The sequence below is a fragment of the Hordeum vulgare genome, chromosome 5H, assembly GCF_904849725.1.
Source record: "Hordeum vulgare subsp. vulgare chromosome 5H, MorexV3_pseudomolecules_assembly, whole genome shotgun sequence".
In the NCBI taxonomy this organism is placed as follows: domain Eukaryota; kingdom Viridiplantae; phylum Streptophyta; class Magnoliopsida; order Poales; family Poaceae; genus Hordeum; species Hordeum vulgare.
Genome location: NC_058522.1, coordinates 474124430 through 474144867, shown reverse-complemented (window position 1 = coordinate 474144867; position 20438 = coordinate 474124430). Strand labels below are relative to the sequence as shown.

At 45.4% G+C, this 20438-nt stretch overlaps 1 protein-coding gene and 1 pseudogene across 1 annotated transcript; both read right to left on the bottom strand.

Annotated features, from left to right (window-relative positions):
- Positions 1-11413: 11413 nt before the first annotated feature.
- Positions 11414-17115, bottom strand: LOC123396923 (annotated as a pseudogene).
- A 33-nt stretch (positions 17116-17148) lies between these two features.
- Positions 17149-17910, bottom strand: LOC123396922 (BURP domain-containing protein 15-like). Its single transcript, XM_045091683.1, has 2 exons — positions 17862-17910; positions 17149-17744 (listed from the first exon to the last, which is right to left on the bottom strand). The coding sequence occupies exons 1-2, from the start codon at positions 17893-17895 to the stop codon at positions 17149-17151; spliced, it is 630 nt and encodes a 209-aa protein (XP_044947618.1). The 5' UTR covers positions 17896-17910.
- Positions 17911-20438: the final 2528 nt, after the last annotated feature.

Genomic DNA, 20438 nt, shown 5'->3' with positions numbered 1-20438 from the left:
TACCTCTCCCCAGAAGGTGTCCCTCTTCGACGCCCCCAACGAGAACCACATCACCAAGTGCCTCATGGAAAAAGGTATCAATCAGGTAACCCCCATCATTAAGACCAACATCGCTACCGCTCCTTCATTGTTAAATTGTGTTGATGATAGTGATGTTGGGGAACTTAATGAGCATGATCTTGACAAGTTTCTGTGCACTATTAAGGGAGAATCCAAGAAGCAATTTGTTGCTCTCTTGGAACAACTGGGTGAGGCCACTGACCTCATTGAGTCTCATGAGGAGACCATCTCCGAGCTTCAGGGACACAGTCGTGACTATGCCGATGAAATTGCTGAATTATCTATTGCTCTAGAAAAGGAGCGCACTCTTCGTTTGGCTCTTGAGGAGTCATATAACGATGACTGCGCTAAAACGCAAAAGAAACTAGATCATGATTTTGTTCTTACTCGTATGCTTAAGTCTGAAAAGTATGCTCTTGGGGTTGGCCATGACAGACTCAAAGAGGAGTTTGACACACTTGACAAGGCCCACAAGGTCTTGAAAGGTGTTCATTTCTCTCTGAAAGAGTCTCATGATCAACTCCAAGCAAAGCTTACCAAGGAGATCTCTACTTGTCCTCCCTTTGTGTTAATTGATAATGCTTGTGCAACTAATCCCTGTTGTGAGCATGTACATCTTGTGGAGGAAAATGCCAAGTTAAAGGAGAAACTTGAGAAGGGCCTTGTGGCATGCATACAAGGTAAGAAGAGCCTAAACGACCTCTTGAGCACTCAAAAAGGTGTTGTAGGAAAGGAGGGACTTGGACTTACCTCCAAGTCAAAAGGTAAAAGGAGGAACAGGAACAAGCGATCTCCTACCCTCATGGACATCTTTGTCAAAGAGGGTGAGGGGACTCAGAAGGTGAACAGGAACAAGATGGACTATGGAAACCGCAAGAACGGCAAAACCATTCCTACTAACACAGCCGACAAACTCAATTCTTCTTATGTCTTATGTCGTGCTAGTGATGGGCATGTTTATGCCAGATTTGTTGGTTCCTACGATGAGTACATTGAATGGGCTATCTGGGTTCCTAAGACCCTTGTCTCTAACATGGAAGGACCCATTAAAAAATGGGTACCTAAAACCAAGCCTTGATCTGTTGCAGGAGTTTGCTTCCGGTGGGGTGTCATGGTTGCTCGATAGTGGAGCAACAAATCATATGACCGGAAGCAAGGACTTAGTGGTGGATGTGCATCCTTCTCCATCTATGCCAACCCATGTCCAATTTCCCGATGCATCCTCGTCAAAGGTATTGGGATTTGGTAAGGTGGTCGTCTCTCAAGAGTTATCTATTGAGAAGGTCATGCTTGTTGAGTCACTTGCCTACAATTTACTTTCGGTTCGTCAACTTGCAATTATGGGTTTTTCCACATTCTTTAATCTTGATACTGTGGTCCTCCTCAGGATCAAGACTCTTAAAGTAGCCTATGTTGGATATGTCTAAAATGGTCTTTATGTGGTGAACTTCTCAAAGCGACCCACTAAGACCGCGACGTGTTTAATGGCTAAAGTTGATGTGGGCTGGCTTTGTCATCGCCGTTTAGCTCATGTCAAAATGAGATCTTTGCAAAGTCTTCTGACAGGGGACCATATTCGTGGACTAACAAATGTGAGTTTTGCTAAAGATCGTGTTTGCAGTGCCTGCATTGAAGGAAAGATTCATGAAACTGCTCATCGTCCAACGACTCTCATCTACACTAAGAGGCCATTGGAGCTTCTCCATATGGATCTGTTTGGCCCTCCATCATTTGATAGTCTTGGAGGCAGAAAGTATTGCTTGGTGATCGTTGACGACTACTCAAGATACACCTGGGTATATTTCTTCAAAAAGAAGAGTGAAACTCAACAAACTGTCATCAACTTTGCTAATGAAGCTCAACGTCAACATGAAGCAAAGATCTTGATGATTAGAAGTGACAACGGCACCGAGTTCAAGAACTACACCTTGGATGAGTTTCTAGGTGATGAGGGAATAAAACACCAATATTCAGCACCATATACCCCTCAACAAAACGGCGTGGCAGAAAGGAAGAACCGGACCTTGATAGACGCTGCAAGGACAATGATGGCAGAATTCAAATCTCCATATAACTTCTGGGCAGAGGCCATCAACACAGCATGTCATGCGTCCAATCGGCTCTATATCCGTAAAGGCTTGAACAAGACTCCGTATGAGATTCTAACTGGAAACAAACCCAATCTCAAGTACTTCCGGGTATTCGGTTGTAAGTGTTTCATTCTCAAGAAAGGTGCACGTTTAGCTAAATTTGATTGTAGAGCACATGAGGGCATTTTTGTTGGTTATGCTACAAACTCTCATGCTTACCGTGTCCTCAACAAGTCCACCGGACTCATTGAGGAGACGTGTAACGTGGAGTTTGATGAAAATAATGGCTCCCAAGTGGAGCAAAGTGGTCTTTGTGATGTAGGTGATGAAATTCCTCCCCAAGCCATAAGAAGAATGGGGATTGGTCAAATACTCCCCATTGAGGAACCCCTTGTGGCCGAAGGAGAAGGACAATGCTCTACTCAAATGGAGCCATCACCTCCACAAGCCCCACACGCTTCCGATGAACAAAGAGAAGACTCTCAACAAAATGAACAAGCTCAAGGTCAAGATAAATTTCCCAACAATGATGATGTATCTCATGATATTCAAGCACTCTCCCAAGACTCCGAACCTACTCATGATCAAGATCAAGTGCAACCACGAGATCCAGACCAAGTAGAAGCACAAGATCAAGATCAAGAGCAACCACAAATACAAGAACAAACTAGTGAACCTGCTCAAGTCGAAAGTCAAGATGATCCGGATACTGTCTCACAATTCCCTTCTGCAGCACCAACAATCGGTGCCAAGGGAGGCTCAAGACGCAAGGGCGAGCAAAGTAAACAAGTCGATGCTCCCCCGCTATCCAATGAAGAACTCTTGGAGCGTCGAGCAGCCAAGATTGCGAACAAGCTGAGAGTCAAGTCACATCTTATGAAGAATGTACTTGGCAGTTTAAAAAGGGGAGTATCCACCCGTCAACAGATTTGGAATTATTGTGAGCATCACGCGTTTGTTTCGTATTGTGAACCTCAACAGGTACAGGAAGCGCTCGATGATGAGGATTGGCTTATGGCCATGCATGAAGAACTTAACAACTTCGAGCGCAACCAAGTGTGGGATTTAGTGCCAAGGCCAACGGAGGAACATAATGTCATCGGGACCAAATGGATATTCAAGAACAAGCAAGATGCCAATGGGATTGTGATTCGAAACAAGGCAAGATTGATGGCTCAAGGCTACTCCCAAGTCGAGGGTATCGACTACGGTGAAACCTTTGCCCCTGTTGCTCGTCTAGAATCTATTCGCATGTTGCTTGCATTTCCTTCCCATCATAACTTCAAATTACAACAAATGGATGTGAAAAGTGCCTTTCTTAATGGTCCTTTAAATGAGTTGGTCTATGTCAAACAACCCCTGGGATTCGAACATCCCAAGCTCCCCAATCATGTGTACAAACTTAATAAGGCACTCTATGGCCTTAAACAAGCCCCACGTGCGTGGTATGAGTATCTTACTGAGTTGTTACAAGATCGTGGGTTTGAAATTGGGAAGATAGATCCCACTCTTTTTACTAATAGGGTTAAAGGGGATTTGTTCATATGCCAACTATATGTTGATGATATTATCTTTGGCTCTCCTAACATTTCCTTCAATGAAGAATTTACTGCACTGATGACTGAGAAATTTGAGATGTCCATGATGGGAGAGTTGAAGTTCTTCCTCGGGTTCGAGATTAAACAAGGCCTAGAAGGGACCTTCATCAAACAAGCCAATTACACTCAAGACATGCTCAAACGGTTCGAGCTTGAAGATGTCAAACCGGTCAAGTTCCCCATGCCAACAAGATGCAAGCTTGAAAGTGATCCCAATGGTAAAGCAGTGGATCAAAAGGTATATCGCTCCATGATTGGATCCCTCCTTTAGCTTTGTGCATCTAGACCGGATATTATGTTGAGTGTAGGTATATGTGCACGGTTTCAATCCACACCAAAAGAAAGTCATTATATGGCTGTTAAGCGAATCTTTCGATATTTGGCTCATACCCCAAACTTTGGCCTTTGGTATCCCAAAGGAGCAAACTTCAATCTAGTTGGCTATTCTGACTCAGATTGGGCAGGAGATTGTGTGGAGAGGAAGTCAACTTCTGGAGGATGCCAATTCCTTGGTCGCTCACTGGTAAGCTGGTCTTCAAAGAAGCAGAATTGCGTCTCTCTATCATCCACCGAAGCTGAGTATGTGGCAGCTGCAAGTTGTTGTGCACAATTGCTATGGATGAGGCAAACTTTAAAGGATTACGGTGTCACTTGTGACAAAGTGCCTCTTCTGTGTGACAATAAAAGTGATATCAAGATTTCCCTCAACCCAGTGCAACATAGCAAAACCAAGCATATTGGTATTCGCCATCACTTCATTCGTGAACATATCAAGCTAGGTGATATTGAGGTTCACTTCATCCACACTGAAGAGCAACTTGCAGATATTTTCACTAAGCCCCTAGATGAAGCAAGGTTCCGGGAGTTAAGGCATGAGCTAAATATCATTGATTCAAGTAATGTGGATTGAAGCTAGGCACGTTGCACCTTACTATGCATTTTATCTCGTTCTAGATGTAGGCATGGACATAGGGGGAGTGTTGTTCTCTCAATGAACTCTTCCTCCCCCCATTATGCATAAATTGATCTAGTCTTTCACTTTAGCCATTACCAAATGGCACTTGTGCTTCAAAGACGAGCGTTGGTCATGAACCCAAGGATAATTCTTCGCGGTGTCATACCTTTGTCTCAAACATAGGTGGCCTCGGCCACCGCCCCCCCCCCACCTTTCTCTCATATGGAAGAAAGGATACAAAATGACAAGTCAGTATATCTTGCTGGTGCTATCTTCTTATTTTCACTACTTGTCATTTGTCCACGTTCTTCTCATTTCCTAGGTCCCATTGTGACATTTGCAGCGGTACTACCGCCAGGACCCCAGCGGTACTACCGCAAGGGGTAGCGGTACTACCACCAGGACCCCAATCTACCACGACCTAACTAGGATATTTTTAGGGCTGTCTCAGGGGGAGCGGTACTACCGCCAGGGGGAGCGGTACTACCGCCAGGACCCCAGCGGTACTACCGCTGCAGCGAGCGGTACTACCGCCAGGTAGCGGTACTACTGCCAGGACCACAGCGGTACTACCGCTGGCCCGTACCCCTTGGGCTATATAAAGGAGGGGGAACCCGTTTTTTCCTGCCTCTTTCTTCTTCCTCGCGGCTCCTCCCTCCCCAACCCCGAACTCCCCCTATTTGGATCTCTATCCGTGGAGCTCCTTCTCTCCGTTGAGTTGGGGGATTTGCTCCACTTCTCTTCCTCCTCCAAGTGCCATGGACCCCGGTAAAGCTCCTCCCCTTCTTCTCTTGGTTGATGTTCTTGTTCTAGGGTTAGGAGCATTGGTGGTTTGGATCCATGTCTTTGATATTGTGCTTTGTTCTTGGATGGCATGAAGGAGGTATTCGAGGGGAGTGTAGGTCCTATGAATCTTTGCTTTTGTATTGCCATGCCCTAGGATTTACATGTTTTAGATCAAGCTCTTGGACTATGTTTGGATTAGATCTCAAACTTGCATTCTCTTGACTAGGCATGTTCTTATTTAGATGGTACTTGTGATCTTCATGTGGTTCGGGCTGTGGTGGAGTTTTTAGTGATTGTACACAGCCCATGGCCCTCGTAAAATCCATGTAGCCATCTCTATGGGTTCTCTTCATATTCATATCTGAAAATCAAACCCCGGCGGTACTACCGCCAGGGGTAGCGGTACTACCGCTAGGACCCGAGCGGTACTACCACCAGGGGTAGCGGTACTACCGCCAGGACTCTAGCGGTACTACCGCCAGGACCCCAGCGGTACTACCGCCAGGGGTAGCGGTACTACCGCTCTGACCCCAGCGGTACTACCGCCAGGAGGATTCTCTGTGTATCCTTTTCATTTGCTTGGCATAGAGTGTTTTCTTTTCTGCTTTTTCTTGTTCATTGGCTTGACTCTTTTTGTCGCTCTTTTTCGGTGTGTGTTTTGTGTCACAGGTGGTGCTCGCCGCTCGAACCCCCCACAGGACACACAGTCAAAGCATTATCGCAATCTAGAGGCTCCAGAGGGCTCCACCACTTCAGGTCTGCAACCCAAAAAGCAGGCCTTCAAGAAGACCGCTCACAAGGACAAGGGGCTCAACGTTCGCACCATGCCCCCTAAGGATTTTCTGAGGTTCCGCAACCAGAACCACTATCTCCAAGAGAGGGCTGTGATCAAGAATGTCGAGCATGTTCGGACAAGGGATCACTGCAGGATCTACCGTGATATCATCAACCATTTCAAGAAGAACTTTGTCCCCGTTGAGTGGATTGACCTGGCTCACCTTCAGCGGAACATGGACTACTTTGGTGATGCTCTCTCTCTGATTGACAAACTGGGCATTAAGGAGATCATCTCTTTTAAGACAGACTTTGATCCCAATGTTGTTGCACAGTTCTATGTCACGGTTCACTTCTCTCCTGATGACGAGCGCTCCCTGGTGTGGATGACTAGGACTCAGAAGATGACCGGTTCCTGGCGTGAATTCATGGCATTCCTCAAGGTTGATTTTCAGGGAGCTGACACTCCACTTGGGTCGCGTCCTCATGCTGCAGCTCCCACTGATAGGGCCTCCGCCAAGGACAGATTGCAGCAACTCTATGTGAAGAAAGGTGTGCTCCCCAGGCATCTGGACATCATGCATCGGATCTTCCGGAACACCCTCTTTCCTCGCATTGGCAACTTCGACGAGGTACATGGCTCTCTGGCTGAGATGCCACTGCTCTGTGAGGAGGCTATCACTAAGGAGTCTGCCCCTCTTGACATTTCTGATGTGATGTTCACTGAGCTCTGGAACTGCATCATGATGCGCAAGGTTCCCATCTACGGGCCCTACTTGTTTGCTTATATCCGTCAGAAGTGGCAAGACACCTATCCGCAGGAGGAGTTATACATTCAGGCTGACTACATTGTGCACGATCCTGTCAAGCTTCGCGTCAAGGACAAATGGGCCAACCCATCAACTTCATCTCAACACATGGACACTGACACAGAGACTGCTGCTGACAGAGGAACCGCCTCTCAGTCCCGCTCTTCTGCCATGCCATCTTGGGCCATGAAACTGCACGATAAGATGAAGACTATTTTCTGTATGCAGGCTAAGGGCCAGTATCAGACACACGTGGCTCAGAAGGAGAACCGTCAGAGGCACAAGCGTGTCCTGAGGACACTTGATGTTGACATCTCCAGCGGATCAGAGGACGACATCACTCCAGAGGCTGCTTGGATGCGGGCTCAAGGTTACCAGTGGTCTGGCGCTGAGGAGGAAGAGGACAATGAAGAGGAGCAGGACGATCCGGATGCTACGGACGAGTCTGGCAATGATGAGGATGAGGAGTGACCACCTGTGGCGTTAGGTGTGCCCCTTTTTGGTGTCTTGTGCCAAAGGGGGAGAGAGTCTAGGAGCTGGATTTGCTTTGAGAGTTGAACTTTGCTTAGCTTCGCTTATCTTTCGTGTTTTGCTTCGAACTTGGTTTGCTTCTATTTTGCTATCTTTGCTTTGTGTGACGTGAGACATGAACTTGTGTGAGATTTATTTCCATCATATGTTGTGAGTCATATGCTCCTTATTCTCATATATCTCTATCTTTTTGTTCTCATATTATTCACTGTGCAAATCCGGTATTGTCATCAATCCACCAAAAAGGGGGAGATTGTTGAAGCATAGTTTATGCCTAAGTAATTTTGGTGATTGATGACAGTACCGCAAATGACTAACCGTGTGTATTAATATTTTAGATAACACACGTCAACGCCACAAGACGACTCGCCCCCTCTTTCGTGGAACAGAAGCACGGTGTTCTCTACGATTCTCTTTATTTGAGTCGTAGGAAAGCCGTACTATTAAGAGGGGATCCGTAGTGGAAAGGTTTGGGTGGAATCAATCTTGCACGCGCACACTTCACCTCTTTTCCCCCTTGCCGGCAACTTTTGAGTGGCTCCCGCCTTGGTGTTTCTTTCTTCTTTGCAAATGGTCCCCCAGCGGTAGTACCGCTGGGCCTAGCGGTAGTACCGCTGGTCCTAGCGTAGTACCGCTAGCCCTAGCGGTAGTACCGCTGGAGTGCTAGCGGTAGTACCGCTAGCTGGCAGTATACCGCCCCTGGTCAGCGGTAGTACCGCTCTAGGAGCTTAGTACCGCCTGCCTAGCGGTTGTACGTGGACGAACCTTTTTGTGAAGACTTTCTTGGCGGTGGTAGTGCTTATGCACTACCAGGGGCCCAGCGGTAGTACCGCTGCAGCCAGCGATAGTACCGTTGGAGTGCTAGCGGTAGTACCGCTGCATCCAGCGGTAGTACCACTAGGCACGGGCTGTGAGTGGGAAAACGGTTGGATTTTCTCCCCCACTATATAAAGGGTTCTTCTAGCTGTGGAACCTTATCTCTTACCCTCCCAAGCTCCATTGTTGCTCCCTAAGCTCAAAAGTGCCCGATCTCTCTCCCTAGCCAATCAAACTTGTTGATTCTTTAGGGATTGGTTGAGAAGGCCTAGATCCACACTTCCACCAAGAGAAAAGTTGATTCCCCCACCAATCCCTTGCGGATCTTGTTACTCTTGGGTGTTTGAGCATCCTAGACGGTTGAGGTCACCTCGAAGCCACATTCCATTGTGGTGAAGCTTCGTGGTCTTGTTGGGAGCCTCCAAGCTTTGTGTGGAGTTTGCCCCAACCTCGTTTGTAAAGGTTCGGTCGCCGCCTTCAAGGGCACCTATAGGGGAATCACGGTACCTTGCATCGTGCGAGGGCGTGAGGAGAATACGGTGGCCTTAGTGGCTTATTGGGGAGCATTGTGCCTCCACACGGCTCCAACGGAGACGTACTTCCTGTCAAAGGGAAGGAACTTCGGTAACACATCCTCGTCTCCATTGGTTCCACTTGTGGTTATATCTAACCTTTACTTTGTGTATGCTTATGTTGTTGTCTATCTCTCACTTGTCTTAGTAGCTCTCGTTGTTAGCTTCATTAAGGTTCACCCCATTGTTGTAATATTTGTGAACCCGTATGTTGTTTACCCTAACTTGCTAAGATTAATTAAAAAAGTGGTCATTGCCTATTCACCCCCCCCCCCTCTAGTCAACCATATCGATCATTGTTGAATAGGCAACGACCACTTTTTAATTAACCTTAGCAAGTTAGGGTAAACAACATATGGGTTCACAAATATAGCAACAATGGGGTGAACCATAATGAAGCTAACAAAAAGAGCTAGTAAGACAAGTAAGAGATAGACAACAACATAAGCATTCACAAAGTAAAGGTTAGAGATAACCACAAGTGGAACCAATGAAGACGAGGATGTGTTACCGAAGTTCCTTCCCTTTAACAGGAAGTACGTCTCCGTTGGAGCGGTGTGGAGGCACAATGCTCCCCAATAAGCCACTAAGGCCACCGTATTCTCCTCACGCCCTCGCACGATGCAAGGTACCGTGATTCCACTATAGGTGCCCTTGAAGGCGGCGACCGAACCTTACAAACAAGGTTGGGGCAAACTCCACACAAAGCTTGGAGGCTCCCAACAAGACCACGAAGCTTCACCATAATGGAATGTGGCTTCGAGGTGACCTCAACTATGCCCTAACACCCGCATCCTTTCTATTTTTTGATGAAATAAGATAATCTTTGAACATATATTTAAAAAATATATATAATAGTATAACTATAACAGTAAAATTCTTAAAATAGAAAGATCTGAAGGAAAAAAAGAACACCGCCTGAACTTGCACCTTCAGTTTAAATGGGCGTGATACCCCCTAAACTATAGTCCACTATCATTGCTTGTTTGCTAAAGAGCATATGTAGAGAGCACGACATAAATGTGTTTTATGACCACATGGTTAATAGAAAGACAAATCCAAGGTGGCCTCTAGTCTTCATGTTTGAATGCGCGGACAAGTTGTAAGAATGGACCTTCACATTCACAGAATCACTGAACCTAGATTCAATTACAAATTATTTATTCTCGCATTCCATAAATTTCAATTAATGTTTGTTTAATCAAGCAAACGTAGAGGGAGATCATCATACCAAATATCTTAAATATCTATATGACAAACAAAAGCTATAAAAGGCTGGAACTGATGTACAACAATCTCAAATAAACTGTATAGGAACAGAAGTAGCGAATGCGTACCACAGATTGATATTTCAGGAACAATTGGTTTTAGATGTTGATTTCTTTAATGTAAAACCTCCTTAAAATAATCTTACGATATTCTTAAAAAAGGAAAAAATCTTATAGTATGATTCAATCGGACTACAACGAGCGATGTCTATACAATAAAGAATTGAATTGGTGTGCTAATCTAATCTACTTGGAACAAAGGTTGAAGAGCACCAAGTGTCAAGTTTACTAATTCAATTGATTCTATTTAAGAAATTTTTCAACATATTGACCGCATATTGTATTGTCTTCGCCACACTTCTTATTATTTTGCATATTGTTTGTTATAAACAGAGGAGATCTATTAGGCTGATCATCTTTATACATCACACAAATTGATGAGGGAGTGAAAAACACTCTAAAAGATTTGTTAAAAATATTACGAGAAAATGCCACATATCATAAATAAACTGGTTCATCTAGTCAATCTGCAAAAATAAATGACATGGATTAAACGTTGTCGTACTTTTCACAGCGAAACAGAGATTGAATTATGGCAAATATAATCCTGAAACAACAAAGGATAAAGAAATGACACGGTAGCTAGCATGATTTATAAGTTAAAGTCTATCCACTCGAAATTGACATTTTCATTTCTTTGTGGCACAAATTTCATGTACCATGTGTATATACATATAGATCCGTGCAGCCACGAGTTGTTTGCATGATGCAAACCTCAAGCACCTCCATCCATGCCTTTACATATTTTATTCCTCCATTATCCCTTGTCGCCCGGGTTGGCCTACAATATGTAGATCCTTAACAATAGTGAGTGGGGGAGAAGGGAGGTGTTGTTTGAATGTTGGTGCCAGTGATAATACATTACACTTACATAGGGCCTGTTTGGTTCCCAGCCACACTTTGCCAAGCCAAAATTTGGCAGCCACAGTTTAGTTGACATATGTTTGGTTTTTGCCACACTTTGGCTTGCCACACTTTATTATCCCTATGGCCCATTTGTCATAGAGTTACATTTTTTACCAACTTTTGCCAAAGTTTGGCATTCGTTTTTTCAGCCACACTTTGTGGCTTACCACACTTTGATGGCTTGCCACACTTTGGCTTGACAAAATTAGTCTTCAACCAAACAGACCCATGGTGTATTCTACTTACGCACATGGGCCAACAAAAACAATAAATTGTATCAGCAGGTGTAGGTAGTAAATATTAAATACATATGATTGTTTTGCCAAGAGATATAACAAACACAATAATTTACGGTGAACCATGATGAAAATATGAATGGACCTCGTGCTTTAGAGTGGCATGCTCCCTCCATATCTTCTGTAATGATGTACCCCTCGTACAAGAACCCCAAGAACTGAGAATCGCTGTGCCCAGAATGTACGTCCTGTGCCAACAAACATAGCACGGTTCTGTTAGTTAAAAAGGTAAAAAATAGTAAGAATTGGTAAATAAGAGCAAGCCAAAGTGGATGAGAGTAGCAGGAGAGCTGTGGAACTCCCTCACGGCTTAGTCCAAAACTACAAGTGTCGCTAAAATAGGTACTCAGGTGTTAGGCCTACATTATTTTCTGTGAAAGGATTTAGAACATCCCACAAACGACCACTTATTGAGATAAATATGGACAGGGCGACATATGGATGAGAAGAGAAAACATTTGGGGACGGTTTTCGGTGGTTCATTCTGTAATCAACCCATACTTTATTTATTATGTCCAGTGATCTCATTGTGGAAGGGCTTGGGAGTTTCTATAAAAATCTTGCACACATGCTTTGGTTTTCGCTTCCAATTTGGTTGGAGACTAATAACTTTGGCCATCTGCAATAGAAACGGCAATGCAGATCATGGACTTGTTAGTCCATGTCCTTTACCTCATAGTGAAAAAGGTATACTGTAGTAAACATTGTTGTCATTTTTTGTTACTATAATCTTGATATTTTTAACTGTTTGGTATGGTTGTTGAGTACTATCAAACTGCATTCATGCAGAAACATACCATCTGCACTTACTTAATAGGGGTAAAGTTAGTGGCAAAGTTACTTTTGCACCTGAGATAACTTCCACTTAAACGGTATTAGTCCCGTGAGGTTCGTGGAACTGAAGAGTGGAATATCCAAATGGGGGATGAACTAAAGTGTTCATGCGCACGTACCTTCCAATGAAGGTAATTAACACTGCTCACCTTCGTTGTGGAAGAACGATAACTCAAGATGAATCGGCGACAAGACAACCTCTTAATCTCAGATAGATTTAGATAGAAATTCTGTGACTTTTTCTTGAATGCAAAGGGTTACTTAAAGTTGCTTAATCTAAAGAACAAAAGAAAGCGGGTTGACACATGTTGCAGTTTTTGGAATAGTAGAACAGACTACTTGAGAAAAATTAACAAATGCCCAAAACTTAATTAGGTGCAACAAGAGAATTTAAGTGTGCACTAATTAAGGAATGAAATACCCAATGCATCTGCTGCAAGTGATAAAAATTGCTTTTCTTGATTACACACTACTATAGCTTATATTTTGATGAAAGCGAGAAAAATGCTTTTTGTCATACCAAAAAAAATCAATGCTCATATACCTGAACCTCACATCGATCCTAGAGCCATGCCCTGCTCCCCTAGTTCCTCCTGAAGTCCAAAATTATCGCAGATCAAAATAACTCCACCTCGACGACGTTATTTTGATTCCTGCGCCGGTCTCTGCAACCACTGACCATTAACGACCAGAAATAAATCAGTGAGGAGCAGGGATGGGGAGGAAGTCACATGAGCATGATAACCAATCATCTTATCACGTGCTTTTCAAGCCCGCATGGAAACCGGTGATGTTGTCACCATGTACGTCTAGCTTCTCCATCCAACACCAGGGATCCATCGGTCCTTGCCCAGCTACTGGGATGGTGATTGTGGTGGTGGCGATATGCATAGTCGGGCGGCGGTGGCGCTGATGGAGTAAGCGGAGAGTTGACACTGCCGGTGAGTGGGGTGGTGTCCATCGGCATGGGCAATCTAGCGATCATCATTCACTTGCTCGAAAGGAATATGTATTTAAGATTCAGCTAATTAATCTTAACTGACAAAAAAAAACCACATACAGAGACGAAGGATTGCCTAAAAGTTGACGAATAATTAGGTTATGACTTTCACCAAAGGCATATTAGGAAGATAGCCATGGATCTTGATGCAAAGGGCAAGGATCTTGAGATCCATAACCATGACAGACGAAGAAAAAGATTCAGAGGGTCTGCATAACGAAGAGGGAATTCAGATCAGACCCATGTCATCTTTACAGGCACAACCCATTGCTCCATGCTAAGCACACCAGCTTTCATACCGAGCATGGTTGCATCGTGGTGGGGCATGGCCGTCACACCTACGTTCGTACTGAGCCTAAAAAAGAATTTTTTTGTCATAATCTTCGGTCATGGGAGACCAACATAAGTCCTTGAATTTGAGGGCATATCACTCTTCATCAATGACTACAATGCAAACATTATTGTGAAATTTTAAAGGGTTAATGGATTGTGTGCCCAGAGGCCCAGCCATACTCATCAAAGCAGATGAGCCTCATCAAAGTTTTGTATATTATACTGTTGTTCCATAGTGATATGAACACCCATGCATCAAAGAAATGCCGTCCAACGAGCCTCCTAGTCCCTGCACAACTAGCTGCATCATCACCATGATCCTGCCAAGGAGCCGCCACGCCTGGCAGATGAAGACCCCACTGGCATTATGGAAGGGGACACCATGGCCGCTACCAATAATATGAGCAGCCCACGGCCTTATGATGGGCATGTACTGTCCAGTTTAGATGTTTAGCTGCCATTTATGAGATCTATATAGGTCTGAAACTGCACATAGAAAATAGATACTGTGTGCAGTGTATCTTAGCACATGCTCACATATCACATAAGCCCGTTGAATGAAACTACTTGTGAGTTCACTTATCAAATAAGAAACATACTTGTTCACATCTCTACTATTAAGGGACAAGGTGCCTCTCACCTTGGGATTCAGATTCTTTCCTGGCTACAGGTTAGTCATGATCCAAAGCTGACATTGGAAAACAAACAATGTCAGGTCAAATACAATGCATAGCAAGTACAGTCTTTATGGAGTACAATTCGATCTATTTACAACCATCCTCTTGCATCATAGGGTACCCTGCTCCTTCAAACATCCAGGGATATAATGGATGTTACACTGAAATTTAAGACTTGCAGAAGAATACATATCATGAAATTTAAGATATGAATTACATACACATATAGTTAGCATGCATTATTCCTACTGCTACATGTTAGTCCTGCACGTAGTAAAAATTGGAGCGCATTTGTCCATTAATTTTTCACAAATGGAGATGTGGAAATAATAACACACCTTTTGTGTCACTTCGGTGCATAGCAATACACTTCTGATTAAAAAATGCCAATCTCTTGCCATGAATCTCGACTTAAGCCCTACAGTATTTGTCTCAGTATGATCATCAAAATTAAAAATAATTCTTACTTGTGATCCTGGAAAACATCTTACCCTTATAGAGGTCGGTTGGAAGCGACAATCCCCAATATAATCTTCAGAGAAATTTTGTCCAATTGGCTCCAAAGATTGATTACAAAGAAAATTAGAAACCATTCAACAGTGGGTAGCTGTATAAACATGGCATGTATTATGGATATTCCCTTGAACTGGAGAATGGCAATTAATGTGCATGTATATTACTGTCTTGTCGTGTTAGTACGGGATGGCCAAGATATACTGACTGCTCAACAGCCTTTATCTATCCGCAAAAGGAGAAGCATGTGTTTACCTCATGTGATTGAGTGCTTGGACATCTAGACTGTGCAGAGTCAAGAAGATGTTACTCGGCCAATCGGTAGTATGGTACGCGTGCCAGATCAGATCGGCGGGGTTGGGCAGCGTAGGGGGCGGCGGGGGCGGCGGGGGCTGCCCACTCGCGGAGGACCGACGGGGAGGGAGAGGAGGGCCGGCGGGAAGGGAGAGGGCGCGGTGGCGGCGCGGGGGCGGCGGCAGTGCCGAGCGGCGAGGGGGACGGGCGCGAGCGGTGTGGGGGCGTGTGCAGCGGCGAGCGGCTACGCGAGAGGAGCGGTTCGCCCTTCCTTCGGCGGCGGTGGCGCCCACGTCGACCGTGGGGTCACCGTGGCGGATCGGGACGAGGCGGATCTTGGCGAAGACCTCGTCGCTGTGCGCGTCGGCCATGAAGCGCACGGCGGAGATGCTGTAGGGAAGGAGCGCGGGGACGCGCGCGGCAGAGAGGTCGACGGCGGCCGTGGCCTGCTCGGCGTGGCCTTGCGGGAAGTAGTAGATGGCGGCGGCGCGCGGGCTGCTGGTGGTGCTGGCGCGACCGCGATGGGGGATTTTTCTCGGGAGGGATGGTGGGAGGAGTGATCGGGTAGTTTGGGGAGAGTTGAGGACGTGGGTGCAGTGGCGGAGCCAGCTATCTGGCTAGCTTTGGCGTCCGCCACACCTAACTTGCCGCATTTACAAAGTAAATACAATATATATACTATAACTTTTCAGATTTGAGCCATCACACTACCGTAGATCAATGGATACCTGCTTGTGTGCCGGGACAGGTTGTTGGTTAATCCATGTGCGAATGCTAACACAAAGTAATATGTTCGTATATAATATCTAGCGAGCTTTTGTATTATACGTAGTTTTTCCTTTTGTAAGCTCCGCCACACCTAAAATTTGTTCCTGCCTTCGCCACTGCGTGGGTGCGTGGTCATGTAGAGGTTTTTTTTCTGTGAACCGGTTTTGTTCTATATTAAATCGGTTGGTTTTTGGAGGGATGGAAAAAAACGGTGGAACTTCTAGCGGTGGCAGTGCTAGCGAGAGGAGGTCGAACCATCACGACGGCAGATCCCCTTTAATAGTAGAGATTTTTCGTGGTTGCTATTTCACAATTTAGAACCTATATTTCCTTTTTACTGGCTTGTTTCACACAAAAAATATCTATTTCAATTGCACATTTACCAAAGGACCTATTTCACTCTTTTAAAATAAATTGTTTCATATTTTCAAATAATTAGTTTCACATTTGTACATTACAAATTCACTTTTGTGGTTACTATCTCACAGTTCATAATCTACATTTCACTTTTCATTCGCATATTTCACACACAAAAAATCTATTTCAAGTGAAATAGGTTTTTTCCACATACAAAATGTGAAACTTTGAAATTTAAACGTGTTTAAAATGTATCCAAGATTGGTCTAGTTCTAAAAGTTTTGCCGTCAGGAGTTCAAATGTATAAATTATTTTAGAAACAAACTTATGGTTTAAAAGATATGAATGTTTCTAATTGGCTAAGATTAAATAAAGTTCATGAATTTGTTTGCAAAGCAGAGAGAAACGACATATACATGTATGTCTTTGTCTTATACATGTAATAAAAATAGTACTTCAGGTCCGTCAGGAGTACTATGGATGCTTAAGTGGGATTTAATATGCGAGTGACAGATGGGTTACCGTAGGTAACGTTAATGCTCAAAACGAGTTTGTATGGTGGAGGCCTTCGAATTCTCTTCTAAACCCTGTAAAAAGAAGAGTTTGTTTTAAAATAATTCACAAATATATCGAAATCGAGACAATTGATCTTGTAAAGAAATTGAGGCATGCATCCTTTATTTTAACAGTGATGCATCACTCTATAGAGTGCTTAGCCACATACAGTGGAAGTGGAATGAACATGTATAATACAACAACTATACCAATGAACGTTATACGGTCCCAGAGATACGAGTTCACCGTATGGATACGGTCATACAGAGTCGGACACGACAGACACGAGGGGCCACTTAGTTGGCGGCGGGGCTCTTCCCGTTCATGGCCGGCATGACCTGCGCGTCCGTCACCGCGTAGCAGATCGCCGCGCCGCCGGGCTTCACGCCGAGGAGCCGGAAGGCGGCGTGCTCCGGGTCCCACGGGGACGCGTTGGTGCGGCACACGGCAACCGCGGTCATGGCCGCGTCCCTGCGCTCGCCGGCCAGGGACAGGACGTAGGCCCTCGCCGGGCCGGTGGCGCGGCACCCGTACACTGCCCCTTCGCCGGCTTCACCCCGGCACAACACAAAACTGGACCCCTCGACCGCCCTCACGGAGCGGACGGCGTACAGCTCCAGCGGCTGCTCTGCCGACGCCTCGGCAGCGGCGGTGGCCCGATGGATCCTGTGGAAGGGCAGGCTCTCCCCGACGCGCACCGCGTCCTCGAGGAAGAACACCGTCGACGACGGCGTGGCGACGGCAGCGCGGTTCAGTAGGACGTTGGGGGAGGGGGCGCTGGTGGCTTCGCTCCGGGGCAAGGCGTCGTCGTAGTCGTAGTTGAAGTTCATGGGCGGCGGCGGCGGGTCCTTTTTCTCCACGGCCTCGACCGCGTCTTCCGGTGTGTCGGTCTCTGCATTCATGTACGCAGCGAGGCACGTGGGTGAGCTAGAGAGAGAGAGAGGCGACCTTCCATCAGAAGAAGATAGTCAGAAAATCTTGGCATGTTCCGCTGATGCGTGGTGATCACCCTGGTGCAGGAGCTCGAGGATGGCGTCGGGCATGGGGGCGTCGGGCAGGGCGGCGCGCCAGAAGGCCTCCGCCGGCGACAGCCGCGCAGCAGACGCTGGCTGCCCGGATTGAGCCTGGAGGACAGAAAAACGCACCGATGAATGTTTGACAAGGCAAAATTCAGTCGTGTATGATATGATGTCCGAGCCATCCATGGCCGGCTCTGCTAGCTCTTCCGCACCATGAGAACCGTGGCCGTGACGGCGAGAACGAGGAGGCGCGCCATCGTCGGAGTTGCAGGGATGCTTGCTAAACCCACACGGCCTTGAGGAAGCTTCGCTGCTCCTTGTGTGGAAACCTAGAGAGGTTGTGCCGAATTTATAGAGGGTGCCATGCGCGTACGTGGGGAGTGGCGACGGCGACCTGAAACGGAAAGCGTCCGGAGCTGGGAATATAATCTCGGCGGCGATTCTTGCCTGCAGGAGCGGAGAGCCACACGAGACAGACGCCTCCGATCTCTGCATCCTGCACTTCACCACCCGGTCTGGTCTGGGGAAAGAAACGATCGATGATGACCTACGGATCGGCTGGACGGCACCGACGGTGGCCGGGACGATCGGAATATAATCTTCAGTGACGACGGTTGCCGTGAGGATGTAATGTGCAACGCTCGACGGTGCAAAAACTTCCTTTCAGCAAAATGCAGTGATCAAAGAATCAGTAGTACTACGGTGACGAGCTGAAACTTCCGGATGATGTGATATCGTCCGGATGGAAATCACAGGGACCAACAAGGGCTAGGGCATCTTCAACACGGACCCGCAACCGTCTAAACCGAGCCATCTGAACGCTTTTTGCCATCCGACAGGATACCTCATCAGATGTGTGAGGTTGCTTGAAATCCAGCAAACCGGAAGCAAATCAAGGCGATCGATGCAGAGGCGGATAAAGAGGAGGCCCAGGCAATTACAGACGTCACCAACTCCACGTCGGGAGCTCCTATGCTGCGCTGCAAGCGTCCCTTAACAACTCAGCGCCTGCAGCGCTGTTACCATGGGTCGGCCCATTCAAGTCATGCCTAATTTTTTTAGTTTTTTTGTTACAAAAATAAAATTATGAAATCAAAAATGGTTTACAGATTTAAATAAAAAAGATTCATCCATTAAAAAAGTTCATATCTTTAAAAAAGGTTCATCAATTTTGGAAAAAGTTCATCAATTTGAAAAAAAGTTCATCCAATTTAGGAAAAGTTCATTAATTTTTTAAAAAGTTCAGTAAATTTGTGAAAAGTTCATAAAAATAAAAAAAACGTTCATGTATATTTTTTTTAAAGTTCGAACTGCAAAAAGTTCATAAATCTTAAAAAAAATCAACCATTTTCAAAAAGATGTTCATCAAAATTTAAAAAAGTTAATCAATATTAAAAAATTTCATCAATAATAAAAAACATCCGTTGAAATTTAAAAATGTTCATGATTATTCAAATAAGTTCATACAATATAAAAATGTCAAATGTCGTCTAGATGGGCCGGCCCATTTATGGACGCCACACGCGCGAGTTAACAAAAATGCACGTTAACTGACGCGTGTGACGCCAATAGGAAATGCCCGTCAAGTCACACCACCTACATGGTTCGCATACGACCGCAAGGACCATGTGGACATGTGGTTTGCCCAACCACGTCGAGCGGCCTTGTCGACACGGACTCCAGCGAGCAAGATTAAGACATGAAACACAAACGTGTCTCGTATTCGATGTGGTTGTGTTCCATGTCCTCTTCTTTCCCTCCGACAGCTTCACTTCGTGAACTCACAACCATTGAGTTTGCCGGACATGGGGAAGGCATGATATGGTAAAAGAACGCATCCACGGCCGGCGAATATTTAGACTAGGAAAAAAATCACCCGCTTTTTTAGTTGAAATATGTGAGAGATGTAAAGAATTAGGTCCGACTTAAATGAAAATCATTCGGTTTGCATGAAAATTGCCTCGTTTGTTTAAATTTCATTTGAAATGTGTCCGGATATTTGATGAATAGGGTTAGATGATCGGCTCCCGAATAGATATTGTCCATGGACGCACCCTTAGATGGATATTGTGTATGCTTTAGGGGTCCGCCTTGGAGATGCCCGGAGAAGACACGTAAGTTTTCGTTTTCGTTTATTGTCTCTATTTTGTGAAGGAGCTGAAGCTCTATACTTAATCAAATAGCAGCACTATAAACAAACCCTAAATATACAATCCATTATAGAGAGAATCATTCATCCTCTCCACTCCATCCCACGCACGCCGATGTTACTACTATTGAACTTCCATGTCATCCTCGGAACAAAAGAGTAGCATCCACACATACAACGGGGAATTCATTGATCTCAGCTAGGAGGCGTCAGCTATGTCGGTTCTAAAAGATCCATGATTCGGAGAAGAAGATAATGTTGGATCGATAATTACCTAGACGTACCTTGGAGTCAACGAAATAAAAAGATCGAAGCAGTCTCAACCCGACAAACACACCACCAATTCCCCTTGTTTTCACATAGAGAAATGCAAACTCGTCTGGCGGCATGCACACTGCCGAAGCCGGAAAAAAGGCCA

Bases quoted from the DNA above. Each gene is read 5' to 3' on its own strand.
- LOC123396922 (XM_045091683.1), bottom strand. From the start codon at position 17,895: ATGCCCGACGCCATCCTCGAGCTCCTGCACCAGG. The intron at 17,745-17,861 runs GTGATCACCACG...ACATGAATGCAG, and splicing joins CCTCGAGCTCCTGCACCAGG to AGACCGACACACCGGAAGAC.